Source organism: Notothenia rossii (genome assembly GCF_949606895.1).
Source record: "Notothenia rossii genome assembly, chromosome: 5".
Taxonomy (NCBI): Eukaryota; Metazoa; Chordata; class Actinopteri; order Perciformes; family Nototheniidae; genus Notothenia; species Notothenia rossii.
In genome coordinates this window covers 92,349,378-92,362,132 of record NC_136903.1, presented here as the reverse complement: position 1 = coordinate 92,362,132, position 12,755 = coordinate 92,349,378, and the positions used below count along the sequence as shown (strand labels likewise).

Sequence of the window (12,755 nt, the reverse complement as noted above, 5' to 3'; positions counted from 1 at the left end):
AAATCTGTCTAAAAAGGTAAAATGTCACTTGTTTTGCATCAATCTTGACATAGGATACTTATTATATGTTGTACTTTGGATTCCTAAAGCTTTAGTCTACCTTACCATCATCCAAGGGTCGTTTTCACTAGAAGTAATTTTGTTGTTTTTTACGGACACAATCATTTACATTTTTTTACTGTATTCAATCTGAATTTTCTTTAAAATAAAAAAACATCTACATTGATTCTGACTTTTCTACATCCAACTCACAGGTTTATAATTTCTTTGAGAAAAAAGATCATTAATTTACCAATTTTAGAAGGGAAGATATGGTCTCTAGTTATGGTTCTGGAAATGTCATTTTCGAGCCTGAGGCCTGAAAAACAGGCTTGGGGCTTAACAGCAAAGTCCATCCTCCTGTCCTTTTGGATGAAGCACTTGATGGCGGGTCATGCAGCTGATCCTTTGCCACTCCAGTTTATCATTGGAACTCAATCTTGAAAATGACTCGGTTAATCATTTTTGCAACAATGTCATCACTATCGGACCACTATTGCGGTAAGCATGTTGTAACTTCCGGTTGCTGTTGTCATCTCCGGGTATCCCGTGTGCCTGTTCTGTTGCTGATAGCTTATTATCCTAACTTAATCGATCGTTTTAAAACTCTTGATCACGGCAACTGCCTGACGTTGTAATCACACGTTACTACAGATTAAGCACTCACAAACTCTCCTTCTCTTAGCGACTGTAACTCCACAGTTGCCTACACTCTTTTCGGGTTTGCTAACGGTAGCTACTTTAGCTTGATAGCTAGCCATGGCTCTTTCCCCACCCTCGGGTGCTATTTCCTGCTCTAACTGTCTCATGTTTGGTTACTTCCCTACCTCCTTTACTGGTACCGATACATGTGTTAAATGTAGTATAGTTGTTAGGTTGGAGGCGGGAATCATAGCCATAGAAGCCCGGCTCCGCATCTTAGAAAATAACTCAGCTACAGTATGCCCATGTTAGCCGGTGCGGACCGGCAAAAGGTAGCTCCTCTTAGCCGTCCCCCGGCAACTCCCGAGCAGCAGGGAGACTGGGTGACTGTTCAGAAGGGGCATAACGCGAAACTCGCAGTTCCCCACCAACCCGTTCACGTATCTAACAGATATTCCCCACTCAGCGAGACACCCGCTGAGAAGCCAACTCTGGTTATTGGTAGCTCTATTATGAGACACGTGAATTTAGAGACCGAAGCCTCCGCAGTCACATGCATTCCGGGGGCCAGAGCGGGCGACGTTGAGGCGCATCTTAGACTGCTGGCTAAAAATAAACGTAAATACAGTAGGATTGTTATTCACGTCGGTGGTAATGATGTTCGTTTACGCCAATCAGAATGCACCAAACTTAATGTGGCGTCGGTGTGTAGTTATGCTAAAACAATGTCGGACACCGTAATCTTCTCTGGTCCCCTCCCCAATCTGATCAATGATGACATGTATAGCCGCATGGCATCATTTCAGCGCTGGTTGTCTTGGTGGTGCCCAGCAAACAATGTGGGCTTCGTGAATAATTGGACAGCCTTCTGGGGAAAACCTGGTCTGATTAAGAGAGACGGCATTCATCCTACTTTGGAAGGTGCAAATCTCATTTCGGCAAACATTTCAGGGCTCTGTGGACTTAATCCATGACAAACTGGAGTTGAGACCAGGAGGCAGAGTCGCAGTCTTACACGCTTCTCTGCGCTCTCTCCTAGGCAGTCATCCATAGGAATCCCGAACCCAATAAAATACCCAATATTAACGGTGTGTGTGTCTGCCCAAGGACAATTTAAGGTAAAACCTAATAGAGGTGTCATACATAATAACCTAATAAAAGTAAATGTAACAACTACTACAGTGCAACAAAACAGGAAGATTACATGTGGTCTCTTAAACATAAGATCTCTAGCTTCTAAAGCAATACTGGTAAATGATTTAATATCAGATTATAATATTGATATATGCTGTCTCACTGAAACTTGGTTGAGACATGAAGAATATGTCAGCATAAATGAGGCCACTCCACCCAGCCATATCAATACTCATATTGCCCGAGGCACGGGCCGAGGAGGTGGAGTTGCAGCAATCTTTGACTCAAGTTTACTTATCAATACTAAACAAAAATTAAATTATACCTCCTTTGAAAGCCTCATTTTCAGTCTTACGCATCCGACCTGGAAAACTTTGCAGCCAATCTTATTTGTTACAGTGTACCGTGCACCAGGTCCTTATTCAGAATTCTTATCAGAATTCTCTGAGTTTCTATCAACTTTGGTACTTAAAACAGATAAAGTAATTATCGTAGGTGACTTTAATATTCATGTTGACGATGATAAAAATAGCCTTACTGTTGCATTTAACTCTATATTAGATTCTGTTGGTTTCTGTCAGTGTGTAAATAAACCAACCCACTGCTATAATCACACTCTTGACCTTGTTCTGACTTATGGTATTGAAATTGAGCAACTATTAGTCGAACCGCATAATCCTGCTTTATCCGACCATTTCTTAGTAACTTTTGAAGTACTGTTACTAGACTACAAAGCATTAGCCAAAAGCTCCTGCAGCAGAAACCTATCTGTTAGTGCTATAGCCACATTTAAGGAAGAGATTCCACCAATACTTAGCTCGATAGCATGTCTGCATGTAAGGGAGGAAACTTATACAAAATGTACACCACCCCAAATTGATCATGTTGTTCATAGTGCTACAGATGCGCTGCGAATAAAATGAGACTCTGTTGCTCCTTTGAAAAAGAAGAAAATAAAACAACATAGATTAGCTCCATGGCATAATGCCGAAACCCGCAAAATAAAGCAAAAGTCGAGACAACTTGAAAGGATATGGCGTTCCACTAAACTTGAAGAATCTCGTTTAATTTGGCATATTACTCTCAATGAATATAAGAAAGCACTGCGTAAAGCGAGAGCAGCCTACTACTCTTCATTAATAGATGAGAATAAGAATAATGCAAGATTTCTTTTCAGCACTGTAGCCAGGCTGACAGAGAGCCACAGCTCGACTGAGCCTTCTATTCCCATAGCACTCAGTAGTAATGATTTGATGTGCTTCTTTAACGATAAAATTGTTGATCTTAGAAACCAAATGAATGACCTCTTGCCTTTGACCAGTATAGTGTTATCAACAGCTCCCGGAAACGTAAGTTCTAATATTACACTAGATAGTAAACTAGAATGCTTTTCAGCCATAAACCTTGAACAATTAAATTCAATGATTCTCTCTTCTAAACCATCAACGTGTATCTTAGACCCGATTCCAACTAAGCTGTTAAAAGAAGTTTTTCCACTAATTAGCACTTCTTTATTAAATATTATGAATATGTCTTTATTATCAGGCTATGTTCCACAATCATTCAAAGTAGCAGTGATAAAACCGCTTCTTAAAAAGCACAACCTCGATCCAGAGGTTTTAGCCAACTATAGACCTATTTCTAATCTTCCGTTCCTCTCAAAGATTCTTGAGAAAGCAGTCGCAAAACAGCTGTTACTTAAAAAACTATGATTTATTTGAAGATGTTCAGTCTGGCTTTAGAACACAACATAGCACAGAGACAGCTCTGGTTAAAGTCACAAATGACATTCTAATAGCCTCAGACAAGGGACTTGTCTCTATTCTTGTCTTGCTCGATCTTAGTGCTGCATTTGATACTATCGACCATGATATCCTATTGCAAAGACTAGAGCACTTAGTTGGCATACAGGGAACTGCTTTAGGCTGGTTTAGGTCCTATCTATCTGAACGCTCTCAGTTTGTACGTGTCAATGATGAATCTTCCATGCAAACCAAAGTTAGCCATGGAGTGCCACAGGGCTCAGTGCTCGGACCTATTTTGTTCACCCTATATATGCTTCCGTTAGGCAATATTATAAGGAATCATTCTGTAAACTTTCATTGTTATGCGGATTATACTCAACTATATTTATCAATCAAGCCTGATGAAATTAATCATCTAAATAAAATTCAAGACTGCCTCAAGGACTTAAAAACGTGGATGACCTTACATTTTTTGATGTTAAACACGACCAAAACTGAAGTTATTGTACTTGGCCCGAAGAATCTACGAAACAAATTATCTAAAGATATACTAACTATGGATGGCATTAATTTGGCCTCCAGTGAGACTGTAAGGAATCTTGGTGTTATATTTGATCAGGATTTATCCTTTAACACCCACATAAAATCAATTTCAAGGACCGCCTACTTCCATCTACGTAACATTGCAAAAATCAGGCATATCTTGCCTCAAAACGATGCAGAGAAACTAGTCCATGCATTTGTTACTTCAAGGCTGGATTATTGTAACTCCTTATTATCAGGGTGTACCAAGAAGTCAGTCAAGTCGCTTCAGCTGATTCAAAATGCTGCAGCTCGTGTACTAACCAGAGTTAGGAAAAGGGACCACATTACTCCTGTTCTGGCTGCCTTACACTGGCTCCCTATAGAACACAGGATAGAATTTAAAATTCTTATTCTGGCCTACAAAGCCCTTAATGGGCAGGCGCCATCTTACCTTAAAGAACTCATTATACCCTACTGTCCTACTAGGGCATTGCGTTCCAAGAATGCAGGGTTGTTGGTTGTTCCTAGAGTCTCTAAAAGTACAATGGGAGCCAGAGCCTTTTCTTATCAAGCTCCACTTTTGTGGAATCAGCTTCCAGTTTGTGTTCGGACGGCAGACACCCTATCCGTTTTTAAGAGTGCGCTTAAGACCTTCCTTTTTGATAAAGCTTATAGTTAGGGCTGATTAGATTCAGCCCCTAGTTTTGCTGATATAGGCTTAGTTTGTCGGGGGACATCTTACTTCTTCCTTCTCTCTGTCTATACCTGTGTACTCTCATGTTCCGATTAACCCAGCTTCCCCAAATTTCTTTCTTTTTGGTGTCTATATACGCCGGGATCCGGAGTCATGGATGATCCTGCGGTCCTGTGTCATGGATCGCGAGTCGCTGCTGTGGTCCTGGATCATGAGTCCTGGATGGATATCCTCATGGATTCATCTTCTTATTATACACACATGCATTTCCAAACATTTGGACTACTTATGTTGCAAATGTATTATCTTTTCAATTTACACACGGCATCTATTGCACGTCTGTCCGTCCTGGGAGAGGGATCCCTCCTCTGTTGCTCTCCCTGAGGTTTCTCACATTTTTCCCTTTAAATTGTGGGGTTTCTCTGGAAGTTTTTCCTTGTACGATGTGAGGGTCTAAGGACAGAGGGTCTAAGGACAGAGGGTCTGAGGACAGAGGGTCTAAGGACAGAGGGTCTGAGGACAGAGGGTCTAAGGACAGAGGGTCTAAGGACAGAGGGTGTCGTATTGTCATACTGATATTCTGTACAAACTGTGAAGTCCACTGAGACAAATGTAACATTTGTGATATTGGGCTATATAAATAAACATTGACATTGATTGATTGACTATCACTGAAGTGAGCCATCATGAACGAACTTATGCTAATCGTAAATCTATCGATTAGATTTATGATTCGAAAATAACAAAAGTAGGGTAGACATGTGGATATTATCTGGCTGAACGTGCATTTATCTAACATGTTCACGGTGGGAATCCAATCACCATGACGACCTCCAAACCTATCAGGCTCTCCTCTCCTCTTTCTCTGCTTCCATCTCTCAGGCAAAAAGCACTTTCTTTCAAGATAAGATCCAATCTTCCTATTCCAACCCCAACAACTATGTTCTATCTTCTCCACCCTCTTGGACCCCCCCAAAGCCCCTTCCCCCTCCTCTCTCTTGGACCCCCCCAAAGCCCCTTCCCCCTCCTCCCTCTTGGACCCCCCCAAAGCCCCTCCCCCTCCTCCCTCTTGGACCCCCCCAAAGCCCCTCCCCCCTCCTCCCTCTTGGACCCCCCCAAAGCCCCTTCCCCCTCCTCCCTCTTGGACCCCCCCAAAGCCCCTCCCCCCTCCTCCCTCTTGGACCCCCCCCCAAAGCCCATTCCCCCTCCTCCCTCTTGGACCCCCCCAAAGCCCCTTCCCCCTCCTCCCTCTTGGACCCCCCAAAGCCCCTCCCCCCTCCTCCCTTCTGTCAAGCGACTTTGTTTACCACTTTGAAAAAACGGTTGATGATATTCGCTCTTCTTTTTCTGACTCACCTTTACTCACCGCTGGGTCACCAGACCCTCCTTTCACCCACACACTGACCTCCTTCACCGCTGGGTCACCAGACCCTCCCTTCACCCACACACTGACCTCCTTCACCTCTGGGTCACCAGACCCTCCCTTCACCCACACACTGACCTCCTTCACCTCTGGGTCACCAGACCCTCCCTTCACCCACACCCTGACCTCCTTCTCCCCTCTCTCTCCAAGTGAGGGTCTTACCCTCATTACCTCTGCCCGTCCTACCACCTGTCCTCTGGACCCTATCCCCTCAAACCTCCTTCAGACTATCGCTCCTGATATTCTACCATTTCTCATTTCATCAACACTTCTCTAACTTCTGGTCACTTTCCAAACAGTCTCAAGGAGGCAAGAGTAAACCCTCTCCTTAAGGAACCCACTCTCAACCCGTCTGATGTTATAAACTACAGGCCTGTCTTTCTCCTCCCGTTCCTGTCTAAAACACTTGAACGCGCTGTCTTTAAACAACTCTCCTGTTATCTCCATCAGAACAACCTTCTGGATCCGCACCAGTCTGGTTTCAAGGCAGGTCACTCAACAGAAACTGCTCTCCTTGCTGTCTCTGACAAACTGCACACTGCTAAAGCAGCCTCCCTCTCCTCTGTCATCATCCTTCTGGACCTGTCTGCTGCATTCGACACGGTGAATCATCAGATCCTCCTTCACACTCTCCAAGAACTTGGAGTTTCAGGCTCTGCACTTTCCCTCCTCACCTCATACCTCAAAGACCGCACCTACAGGGTTACTTGGAGAGGGTCCGAGTCCGACCCTTGTCAATTAACTACAGGGGTCCCTCAGGGCTCTGTTCTCGGTCCCCTCCTCTTCTCCTTGTACACAAACTCGCTCGGGTCTGTCATTAGCCCGCATGGTTTTTCATACCACTGCTACGCTGACGACACCCAACTAATTCTGTCCTTTCCCCGCTCAGAGACCCAGGTCGTCGCACGCATCTCTGCTTGTCTAGCTGACATCTCTCAGTGGATGTCTGCTCACCACCTCAAGCTCAACCTTGACAAGATTGAACTGCTTTTCCTTCCGGGAAAAGATTGTCCCACTCTTGACCTAACAATCAACATCGGCCCCTCTGTTGTTTCCCCGACTCAGACTGCAAGGAGTCTGGGTGTGACCCTAGATAACAAACTGTCCTTCACTGCAAACATCGCTGCTACAACCCACTGCTGCAGATACACTCTTTACAACATCAGGAGGATACGTCCCCAGCTGACCCAGAAAGAGACGCAGGTTCTGGTCCAGGCTCTCCTCATCTCACGCCTAGACTACTGCAACTCCCTCCTGGCTGGTCTACCTGCATGTGCCCTCTGACCTCTGCAGCTCATCCAGAATGCAGCGGCTCGTCTGGTCTTCAACCTTCCTAAATGTTCCCACACCACGCCGCTCCTCCGCTCCCTTCACTGGCTTCCAGTAACTGCTAGAATCCACTTCAAGACACTGGTACTTGCGTACCATGCTGTGAATGGATCTGGCCCTTCCTACATCCAGGACATGGTTAAACCGTACACCCCAGCACGTGCACTCCGCTCTGCATCAGCCAAACAGCTCGCTGCACCCGCACTGCGAGGGGGACCCAAGCTCCCATCAGCAGAAACACGTGGGTTTGCTATCCTGGCTCCAAAATGGTGGAATGAGCTCCCCATTGAAATCAGGACAGCAGAAAGCTTACACATCTTCTTCAGACTGAGAACTCATCTCTTTAGACTCCACTTCCAGAGATAGAATTACTAACAAAGCACTTATATACTAATAAAGGACTGGCTTATCTAAAGCCAGTTGAGTAGCACTTGAAATGTTTGGCTCTATGAAACCAGATGTACTTATGATTCTGTTTTCTTCAAGGTTGTATTTTCCTGGTCGAATGTACTTATTGTAAGTCGCTTTGGATAAAAGCCTCAGCTAAATGCAATGCAATGTAAATTAATGTTCGTTTTCCACAGACCTTATTTGAGCTATTTTCCAAAATCCTATGGAGAAATCCCAATACTTTTGTGTTGAGGGAACTCCCAGAGACGGCTCAAGGAGCTTCTTTCATTTACATTACATTTATTAGACACTTTTAACCAAAGTGACTTACATACATTCAATACTGTAGGCAATCCCCACAGGAGCAATTTGGGTTGAAGTGTCTCAGGGACACAACGACATGCTGTGGGACTTGCTATCCCCTGATTTGAAGTCCAGCACACTACCCACTGAGCCACAGCCTCCCTTAACCCTTCACATTCAAACAGAAACTGAACAGGCAGATTCAAAGGATTTATTTATTTGGAAATTTTATTTTAAATACAATTAAATGAAGTTATTTTGGTAAAACTAATGAAATATATAACAAAAAATATATTTTAAAAAATATATATATATTATATATTTTTTAGTGTTTTCAAATATTATTTTTTGAAATGTCTTTGGCCCTCAGGTAGGGCCTAGAGGGCCCTGACAGCTCGCCACTGGTGTTGAGATTGTGTTCCTGTGGTCTCTGACGGTCTGAGGAGAATCAGAGAGGAGAACAGAGCTCAACAGCAGCTCATATTCAATCAGGGTTATTCATGTTCCTGTTTGAACCAGAGACTGTCTGTGGTGCTATCAATATAGTCACTGCTGTACTTATGACTACATGAAGTCACTCTGAGTGTTGATGGAGCAGCTACTGTTAGCCTAGCTTTAATCAAACCGGTCTCAGTCAGAAAACATTATAAATGTTTATGCTGGTTGTGTTGGAGACAGACCTGACAAAGCATTAACTCAGGCTTTTTACAAATCACTATCATGTTGTTATTCTATGTGAATTGTGTTTATAATGCTATAGTGCTCCAGGTTAATACAGCTGTGTGTGTCTAGTAGAGACAGGGACCATGTGCTCCTCTGGGTGATGAATCCAGACAGGATGAGGTTTGATTTTATAATAATGTGAAGTGTAAACTATCTACCTGATCACTAACATATATTATATAGAGATATAGACCTTACAAAGCTACAAAGGATGTGTTCCTCTCCACAGAGGGATGAGGAAGAGTGGTGTTCCTGTGGAGCAGCAGCTGTCCAGCTGTGCTCTGTGTCAGGACGTCCTGAAGGATCCAGTCTCTACCAGCTGTGGACACTGGTTCTGCAGACAGTGCATCACCTCATACTGGGAGCCGAGCCCTCCATCAGGAGACCCCTCCTGTCCCCAGTGTGGAGAAAGATCCAGAACCAGAGCTGGCCTGCAGACAGCCAGTCAGAGCAGAACTGTACGAGGTAAGAGGCCGAACACATGCAGCGTCTTTAGGCCGTCGGGGCGCTGGGTCTCTACTCTTGTATGAACTCTCTTTGGCTCAGTGTCCTCTGGTCTTCCTCCAGGCATTGTTTTCTGTTATGTGTTTTAAAACAGACAGCAGAGTTTTCCTTTGTTTGTACTGGACAGATCTAAAGGGGAATGTTAGCAAAGAACCTTTACAGAAATTAGTAAAGTAGGACTCTTCCTGGTTTTGTGTTTTTGATTAGGTGTACTGTTGTAGAGCCAGTAAGCAAGTGAGTAAGTTTCTGATTCTCTCCTGTTTCCTTCTCTCTCAGCAGAACGTGGTCTGCAGGAGGTTCTAGATGAACACAGGCTCAGTCTGAAGAGGAGATGTGAACGTGTGACTGAAGGAACTGATCAAAGTCAAACCCTCCTCAACAGCATCTTCACTGAGCTCTACATCACACAAGGCCTGAGTGAAGAGGTTAATACCCAACATGAGGTGAGGCAGCTGGAGACAGCTTCCAAGAAGGAGACCCTCCATGACACTCCAATCAAGTGCCAGGACATCTTTAAAGCCTCACCTGACCAACAGACTCTCATCAGAGCGGTCCTGACCAACGGAGTCGCTGGAGTTGGAAAAAGCTTCTCAGTGCAGAAGTTCACTCTGGACTGGGCCGAGGGTTTGGGAAACCAAGATGTCAGTCTGGTGATCCCGCTCTCCTTCAGGGAGCTGAACCTGATCAAAGGTGAGCAGTACAGTCTTCTCAGGGTGCTCCATGTTTTCCATCCAACCTTACAGAAGCTCACAGCAGAGCAGCTGGCTGTCTGCAAAGTGCTGCTCATCTTTGACGGCCTGGATGAAAGCAGACTTTCTCTGGACTTCAGAAACAATGAGGTTGTGTCTGATGTCTCTCAGCAGTCCTCAGTCAACGTGCTGCTGACAAACCTCATCAGGGGGAAGCTGCTTCCCTCGGCTCTCGTCTGGATAACTTCCAGACCTGCAGCGGCCAATCAGATCCCTCCTGAGTGTGTGGACAGGGTGACAGAAGTACGAGGCTTCACTGACGCCCAGAAGGAGGAGTACTTCAGGAGGAGATGGAGTGATGAAGACCTGTCCAGCAGAATCATCTCTCACATCAAGAGCTCCAGGAGCCTCCACATCATGTGTCTGATCCCAGTCTTCTGCTGGATCACTGCTGCAGTTCTGGACCACATGTTGACTACAGACCAGAGAGGAGAGCTGCCCCAGACCCTCACTGACATGTACTCACACTTCCTGCTGGTCCAGACCAAGAGGAAGAAGCAGAAGTATGAAGAGGGACATGAGACGAGTCCACAGCAGCTGACGGAGGCTGACAGGGAGCTTCTTCTGAAGCTGGGGAGGCTGGCGTTTGAACATCTGGAGAAAGGAGACATCATGTTCTACCAAGAAGACCTGCAGCGCTGTGGTCTTGAGGTCACCGAGGCCTTGGTGCACTCAGGAGTTTGTACACAGATCTTCAAAAGAGAGAGTGTGATCTTTCAGAAAACAGTCTACTGCTTTGTTCATCTGAGCGTTCAGGAGTTCCTGGCTGCAGTCTACATGCTGCACTGTTACACCAACAGAGACACAGCGGTGCTGAAGGGCTTCCTGCAGGGAGACTGGAATTACCCATCCCTGGATGTCTTCCTGAAGGGAGCCATGGAGAAATCCCTCAAAAGTAGAAATGGCCACCTGGACCTGTTTGTCCGCTTTCTCCACGGCCTCTCTCTGGAGTCCAACCAGAGGCTGTTAGGAGGCCTGCTGGGTCGCACAGACAACCGTCCAGGAATCATCCAGAGACTCTTCAGAGGCCAGCTGGGTCACAAAGACATCAAAAGAGCCATCAGCAACCTGAAGAAGATGAGCAGTGATGAATTCTCTCCTGACAGGAGCATCAACATCTTCCACTGTCTGACAGAGATGAAGAACCACTCAGTACATCAGGAGATCACAGAGTTCCTGAAGTCAGAGAACAGATCAAAGAAGGAACTCTCTGTGATCCACTGCTCTGCCCTGGCCTACATGCTGCAGATGTCAGAGGAGGTTCTGGATGAGTTGGACCTGGATCAGTACAACACATCAGAGGAGGGACGACAGAGACTGATTCCAGCTGTGAGGAACTGCAGGAAGGCCAAGTAAGTCCAGATGTGATTAACTTTAAAAACTGATGTGGATCAGAAGTTTAATTATTCAAATAAACACTATAACATATATACCTCTTATCTTTAACATCTACATGCTACCACTGGCTCAGATAATGAAGAACAACAAAATAAGTTACCATAGCTATGCAGATTACACACAAATTTACGTAACAATTTCACCAGGAGACTATGCTCCAATTCAAACACTGAGTAAGTGCATTGAACAAATCAATGACTGGATGTGTCAGAACTTTCTCCAATTAAACAAAGATAAAACTGAGGTAATGGTTTTTGGAGCCAAGGCAGAAGGTATAAAAGTTAGCGCTGAACTTCAGTCTGCAATGTTCAAAACAACAGAGAGCCAGAAATCTAGGTGTAGTCATGGACTCTGAGTTTCAACAGTCACATTAAAACAGTTACTAAATCAGCTTACTATCACCTAAAGAACATATCTAGGATTAAAAGACTAATGTCACAGCAGGATTTGGAAAAACGTGTCCATGCTTTTATCTTCAGTAGACTGGACTACTGCAATGGTGTCTTCACAGGTCTCACTAAAAGATCTATTAGAAAGCTTCAGCTGATTCAGAACGCTGCTGCTCGAGTCCTCACTGACACTAAGAAAGTGGATCACATCACTCCTGTTCTGAAGTCTTTACTCTGGTTCCTCACTAACACTAAGAAAGTGGATCACATCACTACTGTTCTGAAGTCTTTACTCTGGTTCCTCACTGACACTAAGAAAGTGGATCACATCACTCCTGTTCTGAAGTCTTTACACTGGTTCCTCACTGACACTAAGAAAGTGGATCACATCACTCCTGTTCTGAAGTCTTTACTCTGGTTCCTCACTAACACTAAGAAAGTGGATCACATCACTCCTGCTCTGAAGTCTTTACTCTGGTTCCTCACTAACACTAAGAAAGTGGATCACATCACTACTGTTCTGAAGTCTTTACTCTGGTTCCTCACTAACACTAAGAAAGTGGATCACATCACTACTGTTCTGAAGTCTTTACTCTGGTTCCTCACTAACACTAAGAAAGTGGATCACATCACTACTGTTCTGAAGTCTTTACTCTGGTTCCTCACTGACACTAAGAAAGTGGATCACATCACTCCTGCTCTGAAGTCTTTACTCTGGTTCCTCACTAACACTAAGAAAGTGGATCACATCACTCCTGTTCTGAAGTC

The 12,755-nt window shown here is 44.6% G+C and overlaps 1 protein-coding gene across 1 annotated transcript in view; it reads left to right on the top strand.

Annotated features, from left to right (window-relative positions):
- LOC307039381 (uncharacterized protein) overlaps positions 1–12,755 on the top strand; it is an 82,637-nt gene that overhangs the window by 48,955 nt on the left and 20,927 nt on the right. Inside the window, exons 3-4 of the mRNA XM_079681389.1 lie at positions 9,177–9,412; positions 9,728–11,552. Coding sequence (XP_079537515.1) covers positions 9,177–9,412; positions 9,728–11,552 — 2,061 coding nt within the window. The remainder of the gene's footprint in view (positions 1–9,176; positions 9,413–9,727; positions 11,553–12,755) is intronic.